At 36.4% G+C, this 24,124-nt stretch overlaps 3 protein-coding genes, 1 long non-coding RNA gene and 1 other non-coding gene across 5 annotated transcripts; 3 read left to right on the top strand and 2 right to left on the bottom strand.

Annotated features, from left to right (window-relative positions):
• The first annotated feature begins 1,592 nt into the window (after positions 1-1,592).
• On the top strand, positions 1,593-6,913 carry LOC104226300 (inactive receptor-like serine/threonine-protein kinase At2g40270). Its single transcript, XM_009778248.2, has 9 exons — positions 1,593-2,283; positions 2,429-2,564; positions 3,142-3,213; positions 3,334-3,468; positions 3,549-3,689; positions 4,176-4,636; positions 4,883-5,073; positions 5,161-5,293; positions 6,164-6,913. The coding sequence occupies exons 1-9, from the start codon at positions 2,178-2,180 to the stop codon at positions 6,727-6,729; spliced, it is 1,941 nt and encodes a 646-aa protein (XP_009776550.1). The 5' UTR covers positions 1,593-2,177; the 3' UTR covers positions 6,730-6,913.
• Positions 6,914-9,962: 3,049 nt separating this feature from the next.
• On the bottom strand, positions 9,963-14,246 carry LOC104226297 (uncharacterized). Its single transcript, XM_009778247.2, has 6 exons — positions 14,033-14,246; positions 13,796-13,940; positions 13,559-13,716; positions 12,419-12,503; positions 11,190-12,333; positions 9,963-10,370 (listed from the first exon to the last, which is right to left on the bottom strand). Exons 1-5 carry the CDS (start codon positions 14,131-14,133, stop codon positions 11,197-11,199), a joined length of 1,626 nt encoding a protein of 541 aa, XP_009776549.1. The 5' UTR covers positions 14,134-14,246; the 3' UTR covers positions 9,963-10,370; positions 11,190-11,196.
• LOC104226296 (non-classical arabinogalactan protein 30) lies at positions 10,159-10,689 on the top strand. The gene has a single exon (XM_009778246.2). The coding sequence runs from the start codon at positions 10,159-10,161 to the stop codon at positions 10,687-10,689; it is 531 nt and encodes a 176-aa protein (XP_009776548.1).
• An 834-nt stretch (positions 14,247-15,080) lies between the features above and the next one.
• LOC104226295 (uncharacterized) lies at positions 15,081-21,832 on the top strand. Its single transcript, XR_011406119.1, has 2 exons — positions 15,081-15,297; positions 20,342-21,832. It is a non-coding gene; the product is annotated as an uncharacterized lncRNA (long non-coding RNA).
• On the bottom strand, positions 17,919-17,992 carry TRNAM-CAU (transfer RNA methionine (anticodon CAU)). The gene has a single exon. It is a non-coding gene; the product is annotated as a tRNA-Met (tRNA).
• Positions 21,833-24,124: the final 2,292 nt, after the last annotated feature.

Here is a 24,124-nt window from a genome sequence, read left to right as displayed (position 1 = left end):
TATAAAATTAAAAACTTACCTTAATTATTGGTACGATTATAAATTTATATAAAAACCTATAATTTTATTAAAATAAACCTTATAATCAATTTAATACAGCTCGATCGATCTGTTTAGTCGACTTTTAAAGATTCTTGTAGATATTATCAGTTGAATAGGCCTTTTCTTAGGTTGGAGGTGGGGGCCTTAGTAAACTCCATAGGCAACTTTCAGATCTACATGTTTAATTAGATTTACAGACCTTCCTCGATTACTTGTATAGAGATAGTCATAGGCGGTGCGGGTTTAGACATATGCGGGTACGGTGCGGTGCAGGTCAAAATAATTTTTTCAAAATTCTTTGTGGGTGCGGTGCGGGTGTAGGTTTTAACTTTTTGCAAAATTATAATATTTCAACTATTGTTAATATTATTACAACCTAGAAATATTTACTTTTTCAGTTTTGAACTTGTGGTTCTTTTCACCTATGCATTGATTATTTTAGTCTCAAACTAATTTGGTTTTTTACGAGGAATATATTTCATATTGAACATTTATTTAGTTAACTGTAAATATATATTTTTCTGTTATTTGCATCTCTAGGAAGAAAATATTATGTTATATATTTTTAGTGTTTTAAAGTCCCACTTTAATTAATTTTATATATCTGATCTCATCATTGTGTACAATACATGTGAATCACTAGAAATGACATACTGATGTATCAAACTAAATTTCAATATTGATGCATATAAAATAAAAAATAAGTATATTAAAAAACTTTAAAATCGAACACTGCCAATACTTAAAACTGACAGCATTTGGTAGGATTTATAGTTATGGGCTTATGGCTATTCAAAATTGGACTTCTTTGGCTTGCAACTTGGATTCCTTGAATTCCAACGAGAACTTTTAGATCGGCAGTACAAATATGAATATAATTGAAAACAAAATTAAATAAGATAAAAATATTACAAATTGAAAGAAATAATAAAGGGAAATTTTTGAAGAGCGGAGCGGGGCGGTGTGAGTGGACGCGGGTGTTAATGCGGGGTGGGTGCATGCGAGTGAACATGCTATGTGGGGCGGGGCGGGTTGAAATTTTGTGGGTTAAGGCAAAACCCGCTCCGCCCCCGCCCATTGCCATCTCTATACTTGTATCAACTAACTTAACTAATGAAAGTGAACTTTACTTACCTTATACATTTCCTCAACTGCTAATCCACATCTAGCAAAATTTGGGATTAAAAAGAAGAACATTTATTTAGTAAAATTCAGATGTCCAAATCTTTATCTGCTGCTTACTCATTCTCCTAACATGTTAAATCAGTACCCAACAAACAAAATTTTAAAAAATATTAATGTCACATTTCCCAGATAAAAACCATTAGGTTGTGCATCCCTCCACCACCCCCCCCCCCCAACCCTCAAAAACAAATAAATAAAGAAAAGTCAGGAACGTACGCTAGGCTACCAAATGGTACTAATAGAAATGGGCCCCACCTGAATTTTCCAAGTAAGCTTCTTGTTCCTATTGATGACTTGTCCTCGAATCCATGGCTTTTACTCAGTCACAGTTTTATGAATCATTCAATTTCTCAACCATTTTCTACGTCACACATTTTTTGTGAATCTTTCTTCCCTAAAATCCAAAACACATTGTGTCAACTTTCTGAAACTTTAGAGTAGAAGAAGAAGAAGAAGAAGAAGTAGGCTACTAGTATTGAAAAGTCTGCATTTTTTTCTTTTGTCACCTGAAAACACCCTTTTCGAAACTCGAACGTAAACCCCACGTTTTACACAGTAAACCCAACTCTTTTTCTCTTTCTATTCATTGAGCAAGACAATCCCATTTTACCATTTGTGGGGTTAACACAGTGAATTTTCGCGTGTTTTTTAAGTCAATAAAGAGTTTCCAGTTTTTGGTTTTAGTTTGTTGTATACGCGTTTGTCAAACAAACTCGTCTTCTGGTCTTAATCTATTCATTCATTCCTTATCTCTTTGTCTGTTTTCTCTCTCTGTCCGACGGATTTTATTTACTGTGTTTATTCAATTTCTGGGTTTTGGTTTTTGATGAGTTTAACTTTAAAGTTGGTGGCTTTTACGGAGTCAACTTGGCTTGTGAATTTAACTGTTTTTGTGATTTAAGGGTTAATCTCAGTAGTTTTGGTAAAAGAAGAAATTTTGGGTTTGTGAAATGAATGAGCACTGGAAATTCAGTAAACATGGTTTGTTGGTTTTTGCTCTCTTCTTGTGTTTTGTGAATCAGAAATTGAGTTTCTGTTGGTCCCTCAACGATGAAGGTATGAGCTTTTCTTTGATTATTTACTATTTTTAGATTTATTTTATTGGAGAGTAGCAGTAAAAAAGTTGTGATTTAGCTTCAAGATTGAGTCTTTACATCTTTTGGGCTTCGTATTAAATGAATTTTTTAACTTGTTATTTCAGGTTTGGCACTGCTGAGATTTAGGGAGAGAGTGGAGAAAGACCCGTTTGGGGCTTTGTCGAATTGGAAAGATGATGACATGGAAAATCCATGTTCTTGGTTTGGAGTTGGGTGCTTTAATGGAAATGTTGTGGCTCTGTAAGTTACTAAAATTGGCTGCAAATAAGGGATTCCTTTGTTTTAACCTAAAGTTACATGATGCCTTTGGTATTTGGTTTGAATAAATCTTAGTGTAAGAATTTTGTGTATAAAGTGTAGCTAATAGTATTATTGTAAAATGGGAGCTATTGTACCATTCAGTTTGATTTTTGTTACTCAATAACTTGAGAGGCTAAGCAAAATTTTGTGCTTTACAGTGATCGAGATAATTAAACTTAGGCTCGACAATGGATGTAAATTAGGTCTAAACTCAATAGTGTTCTTGATTTCTATATTTCTAGGAATTAACACAACACTCAAATTCTGTAAAAGGTGCAATTATTTCATAGTTAGGGTATATTCATCCCTAGCTAACTCTAGAAACACATTTAACTATGTCCATTTTCGTGAATGCATTGGATTTCATGCACAATATCTCCATTTATTATCATGTATATAATTTTCAAGACAGAATAAGTCGTATACGTGTCTAAACTGAATTGGCTACTGTAAAAATAGCCATGATATTGATGTTCCTTCGGGTTTAACTAATCGGTGTTTCTTTAACTACTCACAGGGACTTGAAAGATCTCCATCTCTGTGGTACTCTAGCTCCTGATCTCGCGCGCTTGGTTCACTTGAGGATTATGTATGTACATATCTAGCTAGATGATTTTTCGTTGGTCTAGTTGCTGTCATTATGGATCCTAAATTTAAGTCTTTTTTGCTTTACAAGATAATTTACAACTCACTGGAGACTTCTTTGCAGAATTTTACGTAACAACTCCTTTTCTGGGGTCATACCCGATGAGATTGCAAAGCTAAAAAAGTTGGAGATTCTGGACCTTAGATATAATAACTTTAGTCAGCCGCTACCTTCTGACCTTTGCAATAATCCCTCTCTGTGAGTTCAGATAGACGTGGTGTCAACTTCTTTTAATTCACCTCCTTGTTCCCTTACTCACAGAGTTACACGTAATGCAGTTTATTAGACAACAATGAGCTGTTTAGCCACGTATTTTCTGGAACCAATAGGCTTCAAATGGTCCCAGATGTTCAAGCAAATAACAACCACTTTCCCGGAGCCCAACCTATGTCACCTACCAATGGGAGATTGATATTAAGGTATGCATCTTTCAATAAATAAATATGTATATTTTTTTAGAGTAATCCTAGCAACTTAAGTATTCACCATAGTAATTGTAAAGTGACTTGAATGATTAATGCATATTCGTGAAATAAGTCTACATGTGTAGCAATTCATTGCTTGTTCTTTTGACCCCCCTGAAATCTTTGCAAAGAAGTTTACAAGTCCTATCGATTTTCCTTGTCTTCTAATTGTCTTGAGTTCTCTTCTGGTTGGCATTCACATTGAACATCTCTAATTTCCCCTTAATACCCTGATAGCTAATTGTTAAGAACATTTCAATTCTTGTTTTCATAAACAATGTTCTATATTTTTACCGATATTTCTGAGAGATAAACTGGTAATTTTTTTTTCTTGGGATAATTCACCTCGTTTTCAATCAGGCCTTGCTCTAACTTCTTTATCGGTATATACTTCTTTGGTAGCAACATATGTAGTTATAACGAAATTTAAATTATGTTCAGGAGTACAACAGAACTTGGAGATGTAGCTGGAAGAAAATTACTACAAGTGTCATCTTTTTCTCCCCTGAATAACTTCTGGAAGCAATTTCAGCCGGTTTTAGCTCCTCCTGAAGTTGGTGTTAAGAACAATGCGCCTTCATCCTCCCCATCTCCAGCTCCAAGTCCTTCTCTTTCCCCATCTCCTACACCGTCAATTACTGCTAAACCTCACCTGGCTCCTTCACCAACATCCTCTTCTTCTTCTCCATCTTCACTTCCCAGTCCTGCAGAGAACCCAAGTGGACTTGAAAATTCCAGACGAAGTCATCATCGAGCTTTAATATTGTCTGCAGCTATAGGAGGTCCCATTCTACTGTTCATATTGATAACTGGCGCAATCTTCTTTCGAAGCAACAAAATAGCCGTTGTAAAACCTTGGGCCACTGGTTTGAGTGGTCAGTTGCAGAGAGCATTTGTTACTGGTAATTTTCTATCTATTCCATCAATGAATAGTATATCTATCTGTAGAACCAAAAGGTTCTCTTAAAAATCATATCCATATCTATATGGACATATGAACTAGCTATAAGCTTCTTTTTAATTGATAATAATCTTTGACATTTTTCCCCTTTTTTTTCTTTTGGATATCTCAAAAGACTTGTTTAATCAATATGAGCAAATACACTATAGATAGACAGCTGAGTTTTATCTTCTTATTATGTAAACAGGTGTGCCAAAGCTGAAGAGATCAGAGCTTGAAGCAGCCTGTGAAGATTTCAGCAATGTAATCGGTTCCTCATCTGTTTGCACACTATATAAAGGCACATTATCTAGTGGAGTTGAGATAGCTGTGATCTCTCGTACAGTGGAATCTGCTAAGGATTGGTCTAAAGATATGGAAGCTCAATTCAGGAAAAAGGTGTTTTAAGTCTTCCAGTTGGATTTTTACATTTCATTTCTTTCAATCTATTGAGTTTCTAAATGCTTTTCTCCCTGCTTTTACCAGATTGATACAATGTCAAAAGTCAATCACAAGAACTTTGTCAGCCTCCTCGGTTATTGCGAAGAAGAGGAGCCATTTACCAGAATGATGGTTTTTGAGTATGCTCCTAATGGGACGCTCTTTGAACATCTGCATAGTAAGTTTCTTATTCTCATAGCCGTTGTGATCTGCGATATTGTTATCCAACCCTTCTCATCTCCTTGATTGAAATGTTTAGGCAATACTTTTATATAGCGGGTAAAAACTTACTCGCACCTGATGTTTACACAGCCCATATTTATTTACCATTGTTAAATGATAAATTGATGGTGGTTCAGTGATAACAGTCTGTGAAAACACATCTTGTGTATTCATTGGGGTGGTGTAAACAACAGGTGTCGCTAAGTTTTTTTTTTCCTACCTAGCGTATGGTGTTTGTTCTTTGGTCTCATGTTGATAATGCATGTCTGTAATTGGAGAAGTAACCATTTTCGCATTAGCCTCTTAAGATGTTTGACCATTGTACTTCAAATGCTCTCGGTTATTAACTCCAACAGTCATTGATTCGGAGCAGAATGTTCACACCTGTACAAGTCATCTTTGGTATTCATTTTATCTGCTCTTTTAACAATGTAAGTATAGCTTTCCATGTGATAAACAACAATCATTTGATGTGATTGAAATATCTCATGTTTGCTAGATGTTTCTTGTGCCAATGTGATGAATATCCACTCTTAGATTTAACTGAAATATCTACTGCTTATGCCTTTATTCAACAATTGCAACGGACTGACAATTGAAAGGGGAGTGTGGAGTGAAAGGAAAAGACTGGTCAAGGTCTTTGGCGAATTAGCATGAAAAAAACATTAATTTATTTGGTTTCTGTGTAATTACAGCTCCTACGCTCTTGAACGTATTTGTGAATATTTTTCTGCCTCTACAGTGACTACTTCATTTAAACTGGTTTTTCCTTTCTTATGTACGCCATTACTATCAACAAGATTTCTAATTCTAGAGTTTTTTGTAGTAAGGGAAGCTGAACACTTGGACTGGGGAATGCGAATGAGGATAGCAATGGGCATGACATACTGCCTTGAGCACATGCACAATTTATCGCCATCGTTACCCCATAAAAACTTGACCTCCTCCGCCGTGTACCTCACAGAGGACTATGCAGCTAAAATATCGGATTTTGGGTTCTGGAACGAGACAGCTGCAGCTGAAACGGGGTTGAGTCCAGAAAGTAATGTTTACAGCTTTGGTGTCATTTTATTTGAGATGATGACCGGTAGGCTGCCTTACTCGGCAAACAGCGGCTCTCTTGACGACTGGGCAGCAGACTATCTAAGGGAAGGACAAACCCTGAGGGAAATGGTGGATCCAACTTTAAATTCTTTCCAAGAGAAGCAGCTAGAGAGGATAGCTGATGTGATTAAAATGTGTGTACATCCTGAGCCAAGACAACGACCGACGATGAGAGAGGTTTCGGGCAGATTGAGAGAGATAACAGGTATAGGACCAGATGGGGCAATCCCAAGACTCTCTCCTCTATGGTGGGCTGAGCTTGAGATTATATCAACAGAGGCTTGTTAATATGCATAGGCACCATAAAATTGCCTTTAGATGGTAATCAATATAGAAGCTGTATATACAAAGTTGGAAAACCTTTTTCCATTATTTTCTTCTTTTGGGTGGATCAGAAAAGCAGATGGAGAAGTTTTTGTTTGTGTACAAAAAGGAAAATTAATTTTTACGCGTCAAGATTTGCTTTCTTGAAGGCTTGGGAGCAATTCTATTTCTTATCAACAGACTAAATAGCAGCCTGGACAAAATGAACAACCAGAGAACATAGATGAAATCCCTCATTTTTTGGAGAATTTCAAGAACAATAATAGGTAAGGGCATCACGCTAACCAATTTGAACTGAATGTTGTATGTTTCACTTTTTTTTCTCAATTGTTTTTCAAGTTTTATTTTGTGTATTTTTTAAACAACAAAATGAGAAAAACAACACACATATACATGAATAGAAGAATCACTTGGAAGCTTTTTAGTTCTAGTAAACAGAAATCCATGTCCAACTTTATGCCATTGAAATAACAGTCAATTTCGAATAGTTACGGTAACAAAATCACCTTGAGTCAATTATGCAGGCACCAAGATGTTAAACCAAATTAACTTGTCCTTGAAAAAGAGAAAGAATTGACACGGGAGAAGATAACTTAACTGATTGGTAACTTGTCATGAATCATGATAATACAATAAGTGGAGCTGCGTGCAAGCTAGTCCCCATATATATATATATATATATATATATATATATATATATATATATATATATATTTAATACTCTGCTTTACATATTTTGTTTACTTTTCTTACGCGGGGTACACCACGATTGAATTGGATGCCTATGTTCCAAGACTATTTCACTAATCCTGTGTTTGAAAAATAAGATGAAGAAAAGTTATCTCAAGAAAATAAAATTTCAGTTCCTCGACTTTCTTCTTATGTTCAAAATGTCATGTTAAAAAACGTACCCGTTTTAGGATAACGAAAAAGTAAAGACTTTGTTTAGGACGCAAGTAGTTCTATATACTCGTTTTGTTCCAAAATTTTAAAGAATTTTCGGTTTCAAGGGTGAGTTCTATGGGTGTTTAACGGGTGGGCCGGGCCGGGCTGGGTAGGGAATTTTAGTACCCATACGGGTTATGGTCCGGGCCGGTTACGAGTTAGGGCATACCGGGTTTAACGGGTTCGGGTTCATCCGGGTAAAAATTGAACCGTAAGGATTGCGGGTTCATGGGGTCGGGCCAGGTTATTGTTATTTTTAATTTTTTTTTGTATTTTGTATAACTATTGTAAGTTATATTAATATAAAGTAAAAATATAAAGAATACAATGAAGATGGGAAGTTGCCAATGGTTAGAATCTGAGTCCACATTTAAAAATATAAAAAAATAAAAAATTTTGTTACCGTTAAACCGGTTTGGGCCAGGCCGGTTAACCGGCCGAACGGTGTTGTTCGTTGACCGGGTTTGACCGGTCCGGTTAACCGGTGGTCAAAATGTGAACGGACCAAACCCCCTACCCCTATAACCCAGCCCCACCCGGCCCCCTTCTACCGGTTCGGGCCGGTTCCGATTTTAACCAGTCTAGGCCGGTCCGGAAACGGGCTGACCTGGCCCGTTAGACACCCTTAGTGAGTTCTACCTATATGTGTTTAACGGGTGGGCCGAGCCGGGCTGGGTAGGGGAATTTAGTATCCATACGGGTTATGGTCCGGGCCGGTTACGAGTTGGGGCATACAGGTTTAACGGGTTCGGGTTCATCCGGGTAAAAATTGAACCGTAAGGATTGCGGGTTCATGGGGCTGGGCCAGGTTATTGTTATTTTTAATTTTTTTTTGTATTTTTATTTTTGTATAACTATTGTAAGTTATATTAATATAAAGTAAAAATATAAAGAATACAATGAAGATGAGAAAAAATTGCACTTATAAATTGCAAGTGCTACATTTATTTCAAAATTACAAAATTGAAGTTTGCATTTAACAAGTAAATTAACAAAAAAAAAGTAAAACTAAATTTTCATGCATAATAATATCTTCAAATTAATCTAACAAACTAAAACATTAAGCATAAATACGTCTAATAATTTTAAAATAACACAAATTGTCTCAAATCAACTTAAATACGAATTTTCGGAGGACGCTCAAGACAATTCTTTATATGCCTGCTTAAACTGCCTGTGCCAGACTTTGAACGAAGATTTAAGACTTGACCACAATTCTTGCACTTTACTTTCTGAACTTCTTCATTTTCTTCTACTACCTCAAAGTGTTCCCAAACATATGAGCGCATTCTAGAAGTACGAGGCATGATTTAACTTGAATTGAGAATTGAGAGATGAGTGAAGAAATGAGGAAGAGGGGGAGGGGTGTATTTATAGTTTTTCAATGGGGGGTAATTTTTTTAAAAATAAATCCCAAAATTGGACTAAATGTCAATTTCAGCCGTTGGGCAACGACCATATTGTGAAATGGACCATTGCCAACGGTCAGAATCTGAGGCCCAAGCTTAAAAAAAATTGTTACCGGATGAACAGTATTGTTCGTTGACCGGGTTTGATCGGTCGGGTTAACCGATGGTTCAAAAGTGAACGGTACAAACCACCCTATCCCTATAACCCAGTCCCACCTGGCCCCCTTCTACCGATCCGGACTGGTTTCGGTTTTAACCGGTTTGGGTCGGTCCGAAAACGGGCTGACCCAGCCCGTTAGACACCTTTAGTTCTACCCTTACCTTTTGAAGAGTTTTTGTCAAAATTAGTATATTCTACTTTGACAAAAGCAAAAGGTGACAATTTTTTTTTTTTTTGGAATTAAGGACCAAGAGCAAAAATAATATGTTACCATATTTAACTTTACTTTTCAACACCAACTCTACTCTATTTATTTTTCGAAAGAGCAAAGGTCAACATAAGTATCCACATCTTGACCAATTGAATATTAAGCATTATTGTTATTTAAATTTTCTAATACTAATCATGTATTTCGAGATTAATATTCAATTTGGGATAGTCAGAGTACATTAAAATGATGATCTTTATGGAATACGAATATAGCATTATTCCCTTTTACTAGTATGATACTTCGATGAGATAACCGTAATCTCATTAAATTTTCAAGTAGGTTGGCTCACCTAACCCTACCATATTATAGGAGGGGTAAGTGGGTTGCACGTAGATGACTCTACGTGGGGATGACCATATTGAAGCTCATAGAATATTATACAAACTATAAACTTCTGAACATGGTCATCACGTCTTGAAAATATTGAGGATGAACATTGAACTTCTACAAATGTGATATAGTAGTATTCACGTCCTTGACAACATTCAGAGCATACAAACAAATCCATGCCTAAAACTATATATAGGTATCAACTCAAATGTACTTTAACATCAAGCAAGAATTACATTCCAAAACTGACATAAGCTACACGACATTATTTCAAGAAGATGTCAAGCAGCCAACTTATCCTGATCGTGTCTTTGCTCTTTGCATTAGCCATTCCACTGACAACCGCCTATAAAAAAGCCCCAGCTAAGCCTGTAGAGAAAACAGCGCAAGTGGTAGTTGAAGGCATGGTCTACTGCCAGAGCTGTGATAACTATGGATCATGGTCTCTCTCAGGTGCTAAGCCCATCGCAGCAGCTAAAGTTAGTGTTATCTGCAAAAATTACATGAAAAGAGTAAGCTACTATAAGGCATTTCAAACGGATAAAAATGGCTACTTATTTGCAGAGCTGGATGGCTTCAAAATGGGGCATTCTTATCTTGACCATCCTCTCCATTCATGCCGCGTGAAACTTGTCTCCTCTCCTCTGGAAAACTGTGATGTGTTCACTAATATCAACTATGGACTCACTGGTGCTCCACTCCGATTTTTAGACAAAACATTGAGGCAAAGTAATTATGAGGCTGTGATTTATGCTGCTGGTCCCTTTGCTTTCCGACCAGCTTATTGCCCTCCTAAACCAGAATATTAATTGATTTCCACCATGTACTATTTTGATTTTTTTCCTGGTTCTATGTTTTCACAAGAGTCTTGAGTACAATCTATTTCTACTTTCTAGAAATAGAGTCTTGAGTGCAACATTCTTCACATTGCAGCAACTTTTTGTTCCCATTGCATTTCATAATTGATTATTCCAGTTACAATCTCTCTATCTCTATCTATCTATCTATCTATCTATCTATCTATCTATCTATCTATCTATCTATCTATCTATCTATCTATCTATCTATAGGTGTGTGCTGTGAAATCTCAACTTTCGAATAAGATCAATGGCTTTCGTCTGACCAAATAAGATGTCAGATCCATCTCTTTTTTTCAAGGGGTGACAAGATCCATCTCACACATCTCAAAATTTAGGCAGGATAGAATAGAGAACAAAACCAGTCAATAAACTCAAAACTCATGGATATTTAAAAGAAAATAAAGAAGACTAATACAGTTTGAAAAAAAAATAAAAAATGAAGACTGTACCAGTATCTTAGAAATCCAGTGGCATTGCAAACATTTTATTTATGTCATCCATTGCCTCCTTTGTGCACACAGTTTGCTCGAACAAGTCACTTCCCCTTTTTGCCGTGGAAGTTGGCAGGGAACTCTTTGGTTGATGGTGTATCTCATCATCTGGAAGTATCATGAACCCACTGTCATCTCTCTCCATCTTAGGTGCTTGTTCCCGTTTCTTTGGCCTGCTTTTCCTTGTAAACTCGATTGGCTTTCCGAACATGCTATTAATATCATCCATAGCCTCCTTCAAGTTAATTGTTGGTTCTACGAGGCCATGATGGCAAACATTTTCGACCTGTGATTCTTCTGAAATGGTGGAACCTACAAATTTGTATACAACTGTGTCCTCCCTACGGAGTCTTGTTTGAGGTGGCCTTTCAAAATTTGGAACAGAACATTCTGAGGTAACATCAGAAGGACGCGGAAACACAAAACCGTTCTCAATCCTCTCTTCAATAGTACATCCAGTCAAATTGTCAGTGTTATCCATATCTGACTTATCCTTCTCATGAATTCCCTCAATCACATCGCCGGTGTTGTCATCATCAATGAATATCAGAAATGGCTCCTGCATGGGCTCTTGAGTTTTAACTGTAGTGGCTTGTGGCACCGATGAACCATTTGCCAAGGTTTGGTGAGATGATCCAACAACACCATCTGTGCTTTCATCAATAAATACCTCAAAACCATTGTTAGATCTCTGATCAACTTTTGGCTGGTTTCGACGTGATTGTTTTCCAGCCAGAGAAGGCTCTAATGGCTCTCGAAACATGTTATTAATTGTATATATGGCCTCCTTCGTATTAATGGTAGGTTCCACCAGACCATGATGTCGTGCATCTTCCACAGCAGACTTCCCAACAATGGCATTACCAACAAATTTAACAACAACTGTATCTTCACTGGTAAACTCTCTCCTGTAGCCCTGTGAAATGGCAACCTTGTTTTTCATATTTAAATGCTTGGATTGTGCGGTGGGTAACTGATCCCTGATGCTGATAGGATTGTTTTCTGTTCCACTTAAATTCTCATTATTTTCCTCAATCTCATTGTTCTTCAAAGTGATGCTTTCAGCACCAAGAGGACATATTTTATTTTTTCCTTCTTGGCGCTGCAGAATATCTTTCCACTGTCAGTTAACGGCTCCTATTAACAAAAAGAAGAGGTTTGTGACAAATATGACCAATGTAACCAACCTGTATCCTCTTATTCTTACGATGCTCCATGCGATGAAGAAACTCCTCATATGATTTATGTAACTCATCAAGTGGCTCTGCAAGGCTGTTCAGTGAATAATGAGACCGAAATCAGTTAAGCAACATGTGAAACTACTTTTTTTCAGAATTGTTCGTCATCTGTTTAGTGGAAAAAGACATCACAAACATAAACGAGGTCAGACTGTTTAAATAATTGAGCGAAGGGAAAGGGGCTAGCACCTAGTTAAGCTGTTGCAATCAGATAACGATAGAAAAAAGATTCCATTATTTAAGAGGATAGATAAATTGTTAGGACTCTGATAACAGGCCCTGAAATTAAAAAAGGATTAATATAAAGGAAACTCATACATCCCTAATTCATGAAGGAAAAAGAGTGAGAAAAAACATTGGGCCATTTCTCTTCTAAATAGCTCTATGGAACAATGCTGCTTTTGATTTTAAAAATACATCTAACAAAGTATACAATGCAGCAACTATGCACAAGATAATTCAGATAATTTCCAAAGAAGCAAGTAAAGTAAATAAACTTAAATTAGCAAAACTAATGGTGCAAAGACACACACCTACACTAGTACTGCTTGATCACATCCCGAAATTGGCCATAGGAAACAAAACTGCTACAGACCTTCTAGAGTATCAAATATCATAGCTCAAGAAGAAAGTGTGTATAAGTAGGATACTCAATCTGGCTGAAGATTACATTTGGTGTGCACCCTAGGATTAGATTATGCAATACACTTTGAAAGGATAATTGACTTTCACTAAGTTGACAAAATGAATAAAGTTTTTCTGAATGCAATACATTTCCCTTTAGAGTAATATGGCTTTAGATAACCCTAAGCAAATGCAAAACAATGAAGAATCCTTTTCACTGAAATTTGACAACAATTTAGAAACAGAAAATATATTGCTAAGCAAGCTAATGTCGATTTAACTGAATGTGAAAATGATTCAATAAACAGCATTTATCACAGTTCTTTCCCCACATTTCAATAATAACAACTTAATAATCATACAAATGTCCTTGGATGCATAAAGAAATTTGAATTAAAGTATTCTTAAAACTAATTAACTCAATATATTTAAAATTGGAACTAGCTAGTACTATTAGTTACTTACTTCTGCACACCCAAACGGTACATCTTCTCCGCAGCCTCAAACTTTTTAACCTTTTCATAATAAAGAGCATATGCTATGTAAAACGCAGATTTTTTCATCCCGATACGATTCAACTCCATGGTTTTTAGTACCGTTTTTGGCTCATCCACATATTCCATCTGCAAAAAAATTTCATTTGTAAATCCCAGATTTAATAGATTCTTTTAAAACAAAAAAGAAAAACAAAAAGGAAGTTACCAGTCGTAACCAGACACGAAGATAACGCATATCATTAGCATAACGGCGATCGGACTCAAAAGTCTGTGCACATTTCTGAAGAAAACGTGGCAGTTTCTCCTTCAGCAGCTGCGGAGGTAGTGACTCTTTCATTTTCTTTATTCCTCTTCAAATCAAAAAAATAAAAGAGTAAATTATTGAAAACTCAGAGAAATGGATACAAAAGAAATGTGAGAGTTTTGTTCAAGGGTTGCTTACCGGAGCCAAGGGCAAAGAGGGTCTTTGCCATTGTAGGATTTGATGTCAGAGACCAGAGAGGAGAAGAGGTCATTGTACTGTATTGAAGTGTTAATCGACATTGATGGATGCAAGTACCAGTGAGTGGAAATGGAAACTCCGGTGCAAGAGCAAAGATTGGTATCCAGCACAGACCTAATTTGAATTTTGAGAGAGCGCTATAAGGTTTGGGATATTGTTTTATATTTCAGTTTGCCCCAAAAGTTTAAACATAACATCTTCACCCCCTTCTTATAGGAAGCAACCTCTTACTTTTATAATGTGATATTTCACTAGATTTGTTCATTTTAATTGAGGCTTTCTTTTTTTAGTTTCAGCATCCTAATCTTTTGAGTGTTTTCCTCGAAAAAATATTGAAATAGTACTTTAGGAATTAGGTTATTTTAGTACTTAAGCAATTGATTTTAATTCAAAATGGTAAAACTAAAGGTAGAATTGTAGTGGCAAAGGTCTAAAATAGTTAATTAAATACCCCTAAGTAGTTTTAATTCATTGAATTTGCCAGTTAGCACTTTTGGTCATCGTTAAATATTTTAATAAACAATAGTTGTTAGTTTATCCAGTTATTTGTTAGTTTATCCTGACTTTCTGTATTTGCAAATACAAGTGTTAAGGTACAACTTCTGTTATAATTGATCTATTTCAGTGTTTTGTACAGTTTTTTATGCTGCAATTTTTGGATGGGATATTTGTAGTGTTTTTGATTAATTTTATTTTTTGGTTTCTATAAAAGCTAACCGTAAGGAGTCTTTTGGTATCTGGGATAAGGATTATAATTCGGCGATAAAGTTTGAAATTAATTTTATCCTATTTGATTTGGGGTATTATAACTTTTAAACTAAAATTGTAGAATTAATTATCCCATGTAAAAGGTAGAATATCTAATCTCATAGAATATCCCATCTCATGATATATCCTGTGATATTCCACTATTGTACCAAACAAACCTTAAGAGCTATATTTGATGAAGAGCAAAATTAATTGTTTTGATAAACTAAAAGAACTAAAATTGCTGAAAAATAAATTTAAGAGACTATTTTAGACCTATACCCTAATGGGAGGGATCATTTGTGTCATTTTCTCGATCAAAATCCCTAACCTACCAAAAAAACTGTAACTGCGAAATTCCATCGATCAAAATCATTGTTCAAAATCATTGCATACAAAGGAGAAGTGAATGTGAGTCAAAGTTCGCCAATCTAATTTCGTCAACTCACCAAGTCCAGGTACGTCTTCTTCTCCATATTCCCACATCAGAATTTCGTACGTTTTGTCCAACTTTCATATGCTTTTCTGGAACAGATTAAGATTTTTAACAACTTCCCGATTCTCTTATTATAAGCCTGTCCTATTTCAATGAAATTCTGACTCATATTAACCGCATTGTGATTCTTTATCGAGTGTATGGTTCTTGTGACTAGCAGAGAATTATTTTAGGACCTACTGCTAATGCATTATAATTGTTTGTTGATTACCAGAATTACATATTCAATAAAAGAATTGATGAGACTCCCTTTCTTTTCATCCCCAATCTTATTGAATTTCGGAACTCAAATCATTTTACCGGCCTGGTGAAATGAAAAACTACAAAGATGAATTCACATGGATGCTGTATTTGTGTACAAGCTAAAGTTTTTTGAAAAACGAATTCCTTTTGGTCAGTTCATTATCAAATAACCTTTTCCTTCGTATACCTTACTTATCATTTGTTTGCACTTAATGGTCTGAATCTAAATGAATCAGATCTTAGCCCATTAAGTATATTTGTTTTTTTTATTTTTAAAAAGTGTGAATAGGTCTGATTGGGTCTGATTCGGTCAGACCTTAATTGAGTCTTAATTCCGTTCAGAGGTTAAAAATACCGAAAATACACGCCTCTTTTTTCTCTCTCTTGACATCAGGCTATGAGGGTGTTCGGCTTAGCTTATAAGCCGATCAAACTGGCTTATTAGCATTTTTTGGCTTATCTACGCGTTTGGTAAAATTAAAAGTGCTTATAAGTTAGGTGCTTATAAGCCAAAAATAAGCCAAAAGCCATAAGTTGATATTCTCCAACTTATCAAATTTCAGCTTATAAGCACTTTAAGTTTGACCAAAATATTTACTATTCTATCCCTAAAATACTTCTTTTTAAAACAAAACTCTTTTTATACCCAGTTCTTCAGCTGCATATTATAAATTTCAGCACTTTTATCCAAACACCTAAATGCTTATTTTTTAAATCATTTTCAGCACTTAAAAATGCTTTTCAGCACCTAATACTTATCAGCTACTCTAAATCAGCTAAGCCAAACGGGCTCTATTTCTTCTAAACCCAAAACAAATTTCATCCTTTACACGTCTCTCTCTTCAAGGATCAAGCAGCCGCCGATTCTTTTTCTGGGTAAGATTTTGAAAATTCTACTTGGAATTCTCCATCTTGTTTCCACTTTTCTAATTGTAAATTTCAGTTTCGAGTTTAGGATTTAAAAAAACCCCTTTTAAAATATGATTGAGAAGGGGCTAAAGTAGAAGGTTTTGCTTGCCTCTTATTTGTGTCTTGTTCTCACTCTTGGATATTCTATTTTAATTGAATCTTTGAATTTTCTGTATTTTTTCTTGATTTTGTTGACATCCCGATTCTCTAAATCGTAAATCTTAATTGGGACGTGTTCTAAATTGTTAGCAATGTTTTTTTCTCTTTTGTAGATTGGGACGTTCACAGTCCCAATTTTGACTTAGGCCTCATTTTTTTTTTAAGATTAAGACGTCTGAATTTGAATACACATCTGAATATAAAGATGTGTATTAAGATTAAGACAACTGAATCTGAATACACATCTGAATATATTAAGATGTGTATAAAGATCTGAATAGAAATAATTAAGACTGTTTGATTTTTAACTTGTATAAAATTTATCTTTATTTGAAAATTAATAAACATAAAATTCAAATGAAATACTAACTAATCTAATATTCTATCAATAAAATATATAGTTTATTAAAATATGATAGTTGTTGGTGGTGATGGCTAAGGAGTGAATGCCGACTAGAGGCGGTGGTTGGTGGTAGTTTTGGTTGATGATGATGGTTCATGGTAGTAGCTAGTAGTGATTGATAGTGGTGGCGATTATGATTGAGAATGGTAGTGGGTGGTTATAGTTAATAATGGCGGGTGGTGATAGTAGTTGTGACTGAGGAAGGTGGTGGGTGGGCGGTGATAGGTTATAATGATGGGTAGTGCCGGCTGTGGTTGTTGATGGTGATAGTGTGGTCAGTTGTGGTAGTTGAGGTGGATGAATGCTGATTGTGGGTGAGAATGATCATGGTCGGAGTGGTGGGTATAGTAGGTGGTGATGGTTGATAATGGTGACGACTATAATTGAAGATGATGGTGGCGTGGTGGAGGTGGTGGTGGTGGTGGCGGCATGGTGGTAGTTGATAATGGTAGGCGGTGGTGGCAGTTAATAATGAATATGTGATAGCATCTTAATGAAATTAAGTCTCTGTTATGGATCTTAATTATACAGACCTATTCAGACCAAGTGGCTGTGAAGTAAAAAAACCAAAAACACTTAATGATTAAGATCTGAATAATTAAGATTCAGACTTTAAAAACAAACGCACTTAATGTCTGAGATCTGAATGATTAAGATTCAGACATCCATTAAGTGCAAACAAATGAGGCCTTAGACAATTCTGAACTTTGTAGAAAAAAGTAATAATATTTTGACTTACAATTCTGAACTTTGTAAAAAGTGTTGTAAAATACGTAATAATATTTTGACTTAGACAATTCTGAACTTTGTATGAGATTCCACTGATACAGAGCCAATTCCAATAGACTTATTGGAGGGTCCCATTGGCGTGCATCCAGTAGGAATTGAACCTACGAATTCGCCAATTATGAGTTGGGCGCTTTAACCATTCAGCCATGGATGCAAAAAGACTCAGCGAGTGAAATAGGTTTTGGTATTCCTTCTCGAGCTTCTATTTCTTCCGTTAAAGGAGATTCGAGAAAAGATGGAATAGGAAGACGTGTTTCCAGAACGAACAAGATACGGGTTGAGAAGGGGGAGTTAGCAAAGTTAGACAAGATTGGAATGGGCATAGGAACATGTATTGATGTACCAGATCGGCTAATGCTCCCAGGTTGATGCAATGTATTCCACCAGTTGACTGCATTGCAAACATATGGCTAACATCTTACTAATTTGAATTAACACTTGATAATATAAATAATAATATTACTAAATGAAGCTAAAAGTCATATATCTTGTATGAATACTTTACGTTCAAAATATGTTTTTGGTTACATTTCGTTACTACAATTGTTGTTATTATATATAATTTTCATTTATAGTTCAAATAGTTTAACAATTGGATCTTACATAAAATATTAATTTATATCTTGTGATGTCCAGAGCTGTAACAACTATAGGGGCATCAAATTACTAAGTCATACCATGAAAGTTTGGGAGAGAGTGGTAGAAATGAGAGTGCGAAGGACGGTGTCTATTTCAGACAACCAGTTCGGGTTCATGCCGGGACGATCTACCACAGAAGCTATCCACCTTATTAGGAGGATGGTGGAACAGTACAGAGATAAGAAGAAGGATCTCCACATGGTGTTTATTGATCTGGAGAAAGCGTACGATAAGGTTCCTAGGAAGGTCTTATGGAGCTGCTTAGAGGATAAAGGGGTCCCGAGTAACTATATTAGGGTGATTAAAGACATGTATGATGGAGCTAAGACTCGGGTTAGGACAGTAGGAGGCGACTCTGAACACTTTCCAGTTATTACGGGGTTGCACCAAGGGTCTGCGCTCAGCCCATTCCTATTTGCCCTGGTGATGGATGCACTGACTCATCATATTCAAGGGGAGGTTCCATGGTGCATGCTATTTGCTGATGACATTATTCTAATTGACGAGACAAGAGGCGGCGTCAACGAGAGGCTAGAGATTTGGAGACATGCTCTTGAGTCTAAAGGTTTCAAGTTGAGTAGGACGAAGACGGAATACCTCGAGTGCAAATTTGGAGTTGAGCCGACGGAAGCGGGAGTTGAAGTGAGGCTTGACTCTCAAGTCATTCCCAAGAGAGGTAGTTTCAAGTACCTTGGATCGGTTATGCAGGGGATCGGGGAGATTGACGAGGATGTCACACACCGTATAGGGGTGGGGTGGATGAAGTGGAGGTTAGCGTCGGGAGTCTTGTGTGACAAGAAAGTGCCACCGTTACTAAAAGGTAAGTTTTATAGAGCAGTGGTTAGGCCTGCCATGTTATATGGAACTGAATGTTGGCCGGTAAAGAACTCACACATCCAGAAGATGAAAGTAGCAGAGATGAGGATGTTGAGGTGGATGTGCGGGCATACAAGGATGGATAAGATTAGGAATGAAGATATTCGAGAGAAGGTGGGTGTGGCCCCCATGGAGGACAAGATGCGGGAAGTAAGACTCAGATGGTTCGGGCACATTCAGAGGAGGAGCACTGATGCACCGGTGAGGAGGTGTGAGCGACTGGCTGTAGTGGGCACGCGGAGAGGTAGAGGAAGACCTAAGAAGTATTGGGGAGAGGTGATCAGACAGGACATGGCGCGACTTAGGATTACTGAGGACATGGCCCTTGATAGGGAATTATGGAGGTCGAGCATTAAGGTTGTAGGTTAGGGGAGAGTGAATATTTCTACAGCACAATAGAGGGAGACTATCCAGTTAGGAGTTAGACTAGGAATGTCATTGGTCGTCTATTGATGCAGGGCTTTCCCTTCTAGTTGTACTATACCAGCCATCTATTTCGTATTTCGTATTTTGTATCCTGTATTTCATATTTCATATCTCTTATATATTGTTGTTGTTATTTTTATTACGCATTTTTATGGCACTAATATATCATCTCCTATTGCTTTTTTGAGCCGAGGGTCTCCTGGAAACAGCCTCTCTACCCTTCGGGGTAGGGGTAAGGTCTGCGTACATATTACCCTCCCCAGACCCCACTTATGGGATTATACTGGGTCGTTGTTGTTGTTGTTGTGCTACATAAGAGGTTACTCGTTTGCTTTGCCATAGAGCTCATAATGTAAGGAACCTTTTTTCTCATTATTTGTGTTTGTATACTGTTTTTACATGTTGATTACGCTCGATTAAGTGTTTTGAGTCTGACAATAATGTGATTAATGTTTCATTTAGTATGTGAAATATCTGTTTAGAACTAGATTTTCTTAGAAGCTGTGGTTCAGCTTCTCCTCATCTCTAGAAGCTTTGACGTGAAGCACCAATTAATTTACAGCTTAATTTCATGGCGGATCAAATCAACAACAACTACGATGAAGAAGAGTACTCACTCATGGCCTGCAGTTTTCCCAAAGATGCAATGTTGCAGATACTCTTAAGGCTTCCTGTGAAGTCGCTGCTCCGCTTTAGGTCTGTCTGCAAATCATGGTACAATTTCCTTAAGAGCCCTCATTTCATTAAGGTGCACCTCTCCCATCAAATTTCTCATCCTGCTTCTCTGCCCTTATTGTTTACAACAGAGAGAATTATGTCTGCTTCCCTGACCTCTCTTTACTCCATCTTCATCCAATATATTTTAGTAACCCATTGCCTTTACCTTTTGCTATTGAGGCTAAGGACTGCAAATTTTGAGTTTTGCTACAATGGTTTAATATATTTGATGAAGGATATCTATATGTCACCAGAAGATATCTTGTGGAATCCTGCTACTCGGAAGTATAAGTGCATCAGTGTACCTTCTGAGTGCTCCTGATATACTTATATAAAACTCGGTTATGTTCAACAAAGCAAAGACTATAAACTTTTGAAAGTCCCTTTTGAGCCATAGAGTAATGATGATGCGTCCAAAATGGCTTGGGTTTATACCCTGAGTTCAGGTCCATGGAAAACTGTACCGTTCACCCTTCTTAGCCTAACTGTTGCATGGGGACCTCAAATTTCGCTGGATGGTTGTGTGTATTGGCTGGCTACTTCAGCTGTGGAATTTATTATTTGCTTCGATTTGATTAAGGACGAATTCAAACTTGTAGACGTTCCTGATGATCGTGGATTTGAACGTGAACATGTTTGAAGAAGGCTTATGGTTTTAAGGGGATCTCTTGCCATGATGGTCTCCGTTGAGGATGCTTCTAGGGGTACTGAGGTATGGGCACTGATGAATAAAAGTGGCATTCAACAATAATCTTGGACTAAGAAATTTATTATAGAGCCTTTCTCCAAAGAGGCAATCCCTTTGGGAATCTGGAATGATGATAAGCTTCTTGTAGTAGTTTTACAAACTCGTGCTGTCAAGCAAGTCTTCACTTATGATCTGGTTACAAAAAAGATAGACTATTTTCATGCGCCAAAGGAAGAAGAGTTTGCTTCGTTTATGTCAGTGCGTGGGCGCTATTTCGAGAGCTTGGAACTTGAAGATGGATATGAGAAATACTAAACATGAATGTGGGAGATACTGAAACAAGTTTGTGACTACTACTATACTATATTAGTAATAATTTTCAATTTTTCTATTTTCTTTGGATAGAGCAATGGCGCTTTTAAGTACTGGTTTATTTTGCATTTTATTCTTTGCTTTGATTTATTTTCTCTATCTTTGATTAATTAGTTTTACTGTGCTTTCAATGGAGACCCCGAAACACCTTATAAATAAGTCCTTCACTTCTGCTAGAATTGAAGAAAAGAAAAACATTTCATATTCTGTTCAATACCAGTTGTGAATTGATAATGGCATGACTTACTTCCGGTAAATTGACATATTTTTATCCCCCTTTCCTCTGTTTTGTCTGAGGTGCTAATTTAGCCTGCTCCAAGAAGTGCACTTCTATTTGGTTTCCATTTGACTGGAATTTTATGGACAATGAGTAGTTTGATTTTCAAGGGGGTGAAAAGGTCAACTATCCTTAGTTTCCCGTTTCTTTCAGTAAGAAAGTAACTCATTCATTTCTTATTCTGGGAATTCAGCTTCCCAATTTGATGTTTTCAGCGTGCTATGCCCATGTATCAAGACACTCACTCAAATCGGAGGACCAAAGGCGGATCTAGGATAAAAACTTTAAAGTTTTTCGCATCAAACTCATTATACTTTTAATGAGCTCATATCTACTATTTGATGTGATTTCTAATGGATTTTATGCATAAATTTATGTTCCATGCGAAAAGTAATGGGTTCATATGAACCCGATATCATAACGTCGGATCTGCCGTTGCGGAGGACCATTGCAAATCCCTTAATGGACAATCCACGATTTGTTTGCAGCACTCCTATGAGACTCGCTGCAATAACATTAAGAGTACTATTCCACAAACAGAAAGTGCCAGGGAGTACCTGAAGTTTGTGGAAGAACGTTTTCTTGTAGATAAGTCTCTCGCTAGTACATTAATGGTTGAACTCACGACCGTAAAGTTTGATGGCCGTGTAGTATGCAAAATCATATTATCGAGATGACTAACATTGCAGCAAGACTTCAGACCTTGGGGATGAAAGTGGATGACTCCTTCTTGGTTAGTTTATTCCGAACTCGTTGCCTCTTGCGTATGGACCTTTTCAAATTAACTATAACACTATTAAGGATAAGCGGAATGTTAGTGAATTGTCCAGTATGCTTACTTAGGAGGAGTCAAGAATTAAGAAACAAGGAAGTCATTCAATTAACCTCATTGGTCAAGGAGCTGGTAAAGGACTTAAAGTGAAAGCTAACAAGTTCAAGAAGAAGAAAATACTTTATAAAGCTTCACATGAGGCTAAGAAGGAACGTAAGGCAAATATGTGTCATTTCTGTAACAAGGAAGGACACTATCAGAACGATTGCCTGAAACGTAAAGCTTGGTTCGAAAAGAAAGGTACAATTAGTACTTTTATATGTTTCGAATCAAATTTAGTAGAAGTTCCTAATAATACCCGGTGGCTTAATTCTGGTGTAACTGCTCATGTATCTATTACTTCTATTACGTTGCATGGATTCCTTACGATCCAATCCACAAATCTAAATAAGGATTTCTTGTTCATGGGAAATCGTATGAAAGCTCCAATTGAAAGCATATGGACTTATCGTTTGATCATGGAGACTGAACGTAACCTTAATCTATTACAAACTCTTTATGTACCTTCAGTTTCTTGGAATTTGATTTATCTTTCAAGACTTGATGTTTCTGGATTTGATTTAAAATTTGGAAATGGATGTTTCAGTTTATATAAGAATGTTATTTTTTATAGTTCTGGTATTCTTATTGATGATTTATATAAATTAAAACTTGATATTGGTTTTTCTAAATCCCTTCTCACTATTCAACATAACTTTGGAATTAAACGTAGTTCACTAGATGAAAGTTCTGCTTACTTGTGGCATAGATGTTTGGGTCATAAGTCCAAAGAAGGGTTAGAAAGATTAGTAAAGAAGGAGATTCTTCTGAATCTAAATTTTTCTGATCTTAATATATGTTTGGATTGCATTAAGGGAAAGCACACCATGCATAGTAAGAAAGGTGCCACAAGAAACACTCAGCTTCTTAAAATTATACACGCTGATATTTGTGTACCTTTTGATTTTTCATCTTTTGGTGGAGAAAAATATTTTATCGCTTTTACCGATGACTTTTCACGTTATAGATACATCTATTTGCTGAAAGAAAAATCTCAAACAACAGATTCTCTCAAAGTATTTGTTAATGAGGTATAAAGGCAATTAGATAAAAAGGTGAAAATTATTAGGTCAAATAGAGGTGGTGAATATTATGGAAAATATAATGAATCAGGACAATGTCCAGGTCCATTTGCAGAGTTCCTCGAGGAACGTGGCATATGTGCATAGTATATTATGCCAGGAACATCTCAACAAAATGGTATTGTAGAAAGGCGTAATCGAACACTTATGGATATGGTTAGCAGCATGATGAATAATTCCTCATTACTCAAATCATTGTGGATGTATGCTCTTAAAATCTCTATATATTTATTAAACATGGTTCCTAATAAAGTAGTTCCAAAGACTCTTTTTGAAAAGTGGATGAGAAGAAAACCTAGTTTAAGACACCTGTATATTTGAGATTGTCTAGCAGAAGC

This window comes from Nicotiana sylvestris, chromosome 3 (assembly GCF_000393655.2).
Source record: "Nicotiana sylvestris chromosome 3, ASM39365v2, whole genome shotgun sequence".
Taxonomy (NCBI): Eukaryota; Viridiplantae; Streptophyta; class Magnoliopsida; order Solanales; family Solanaceae; genus Nicotiana; species Nicotiana sylvestris.
This window is presented reverse-complemented; position numbering and strand designations above follow the sequence as displayed.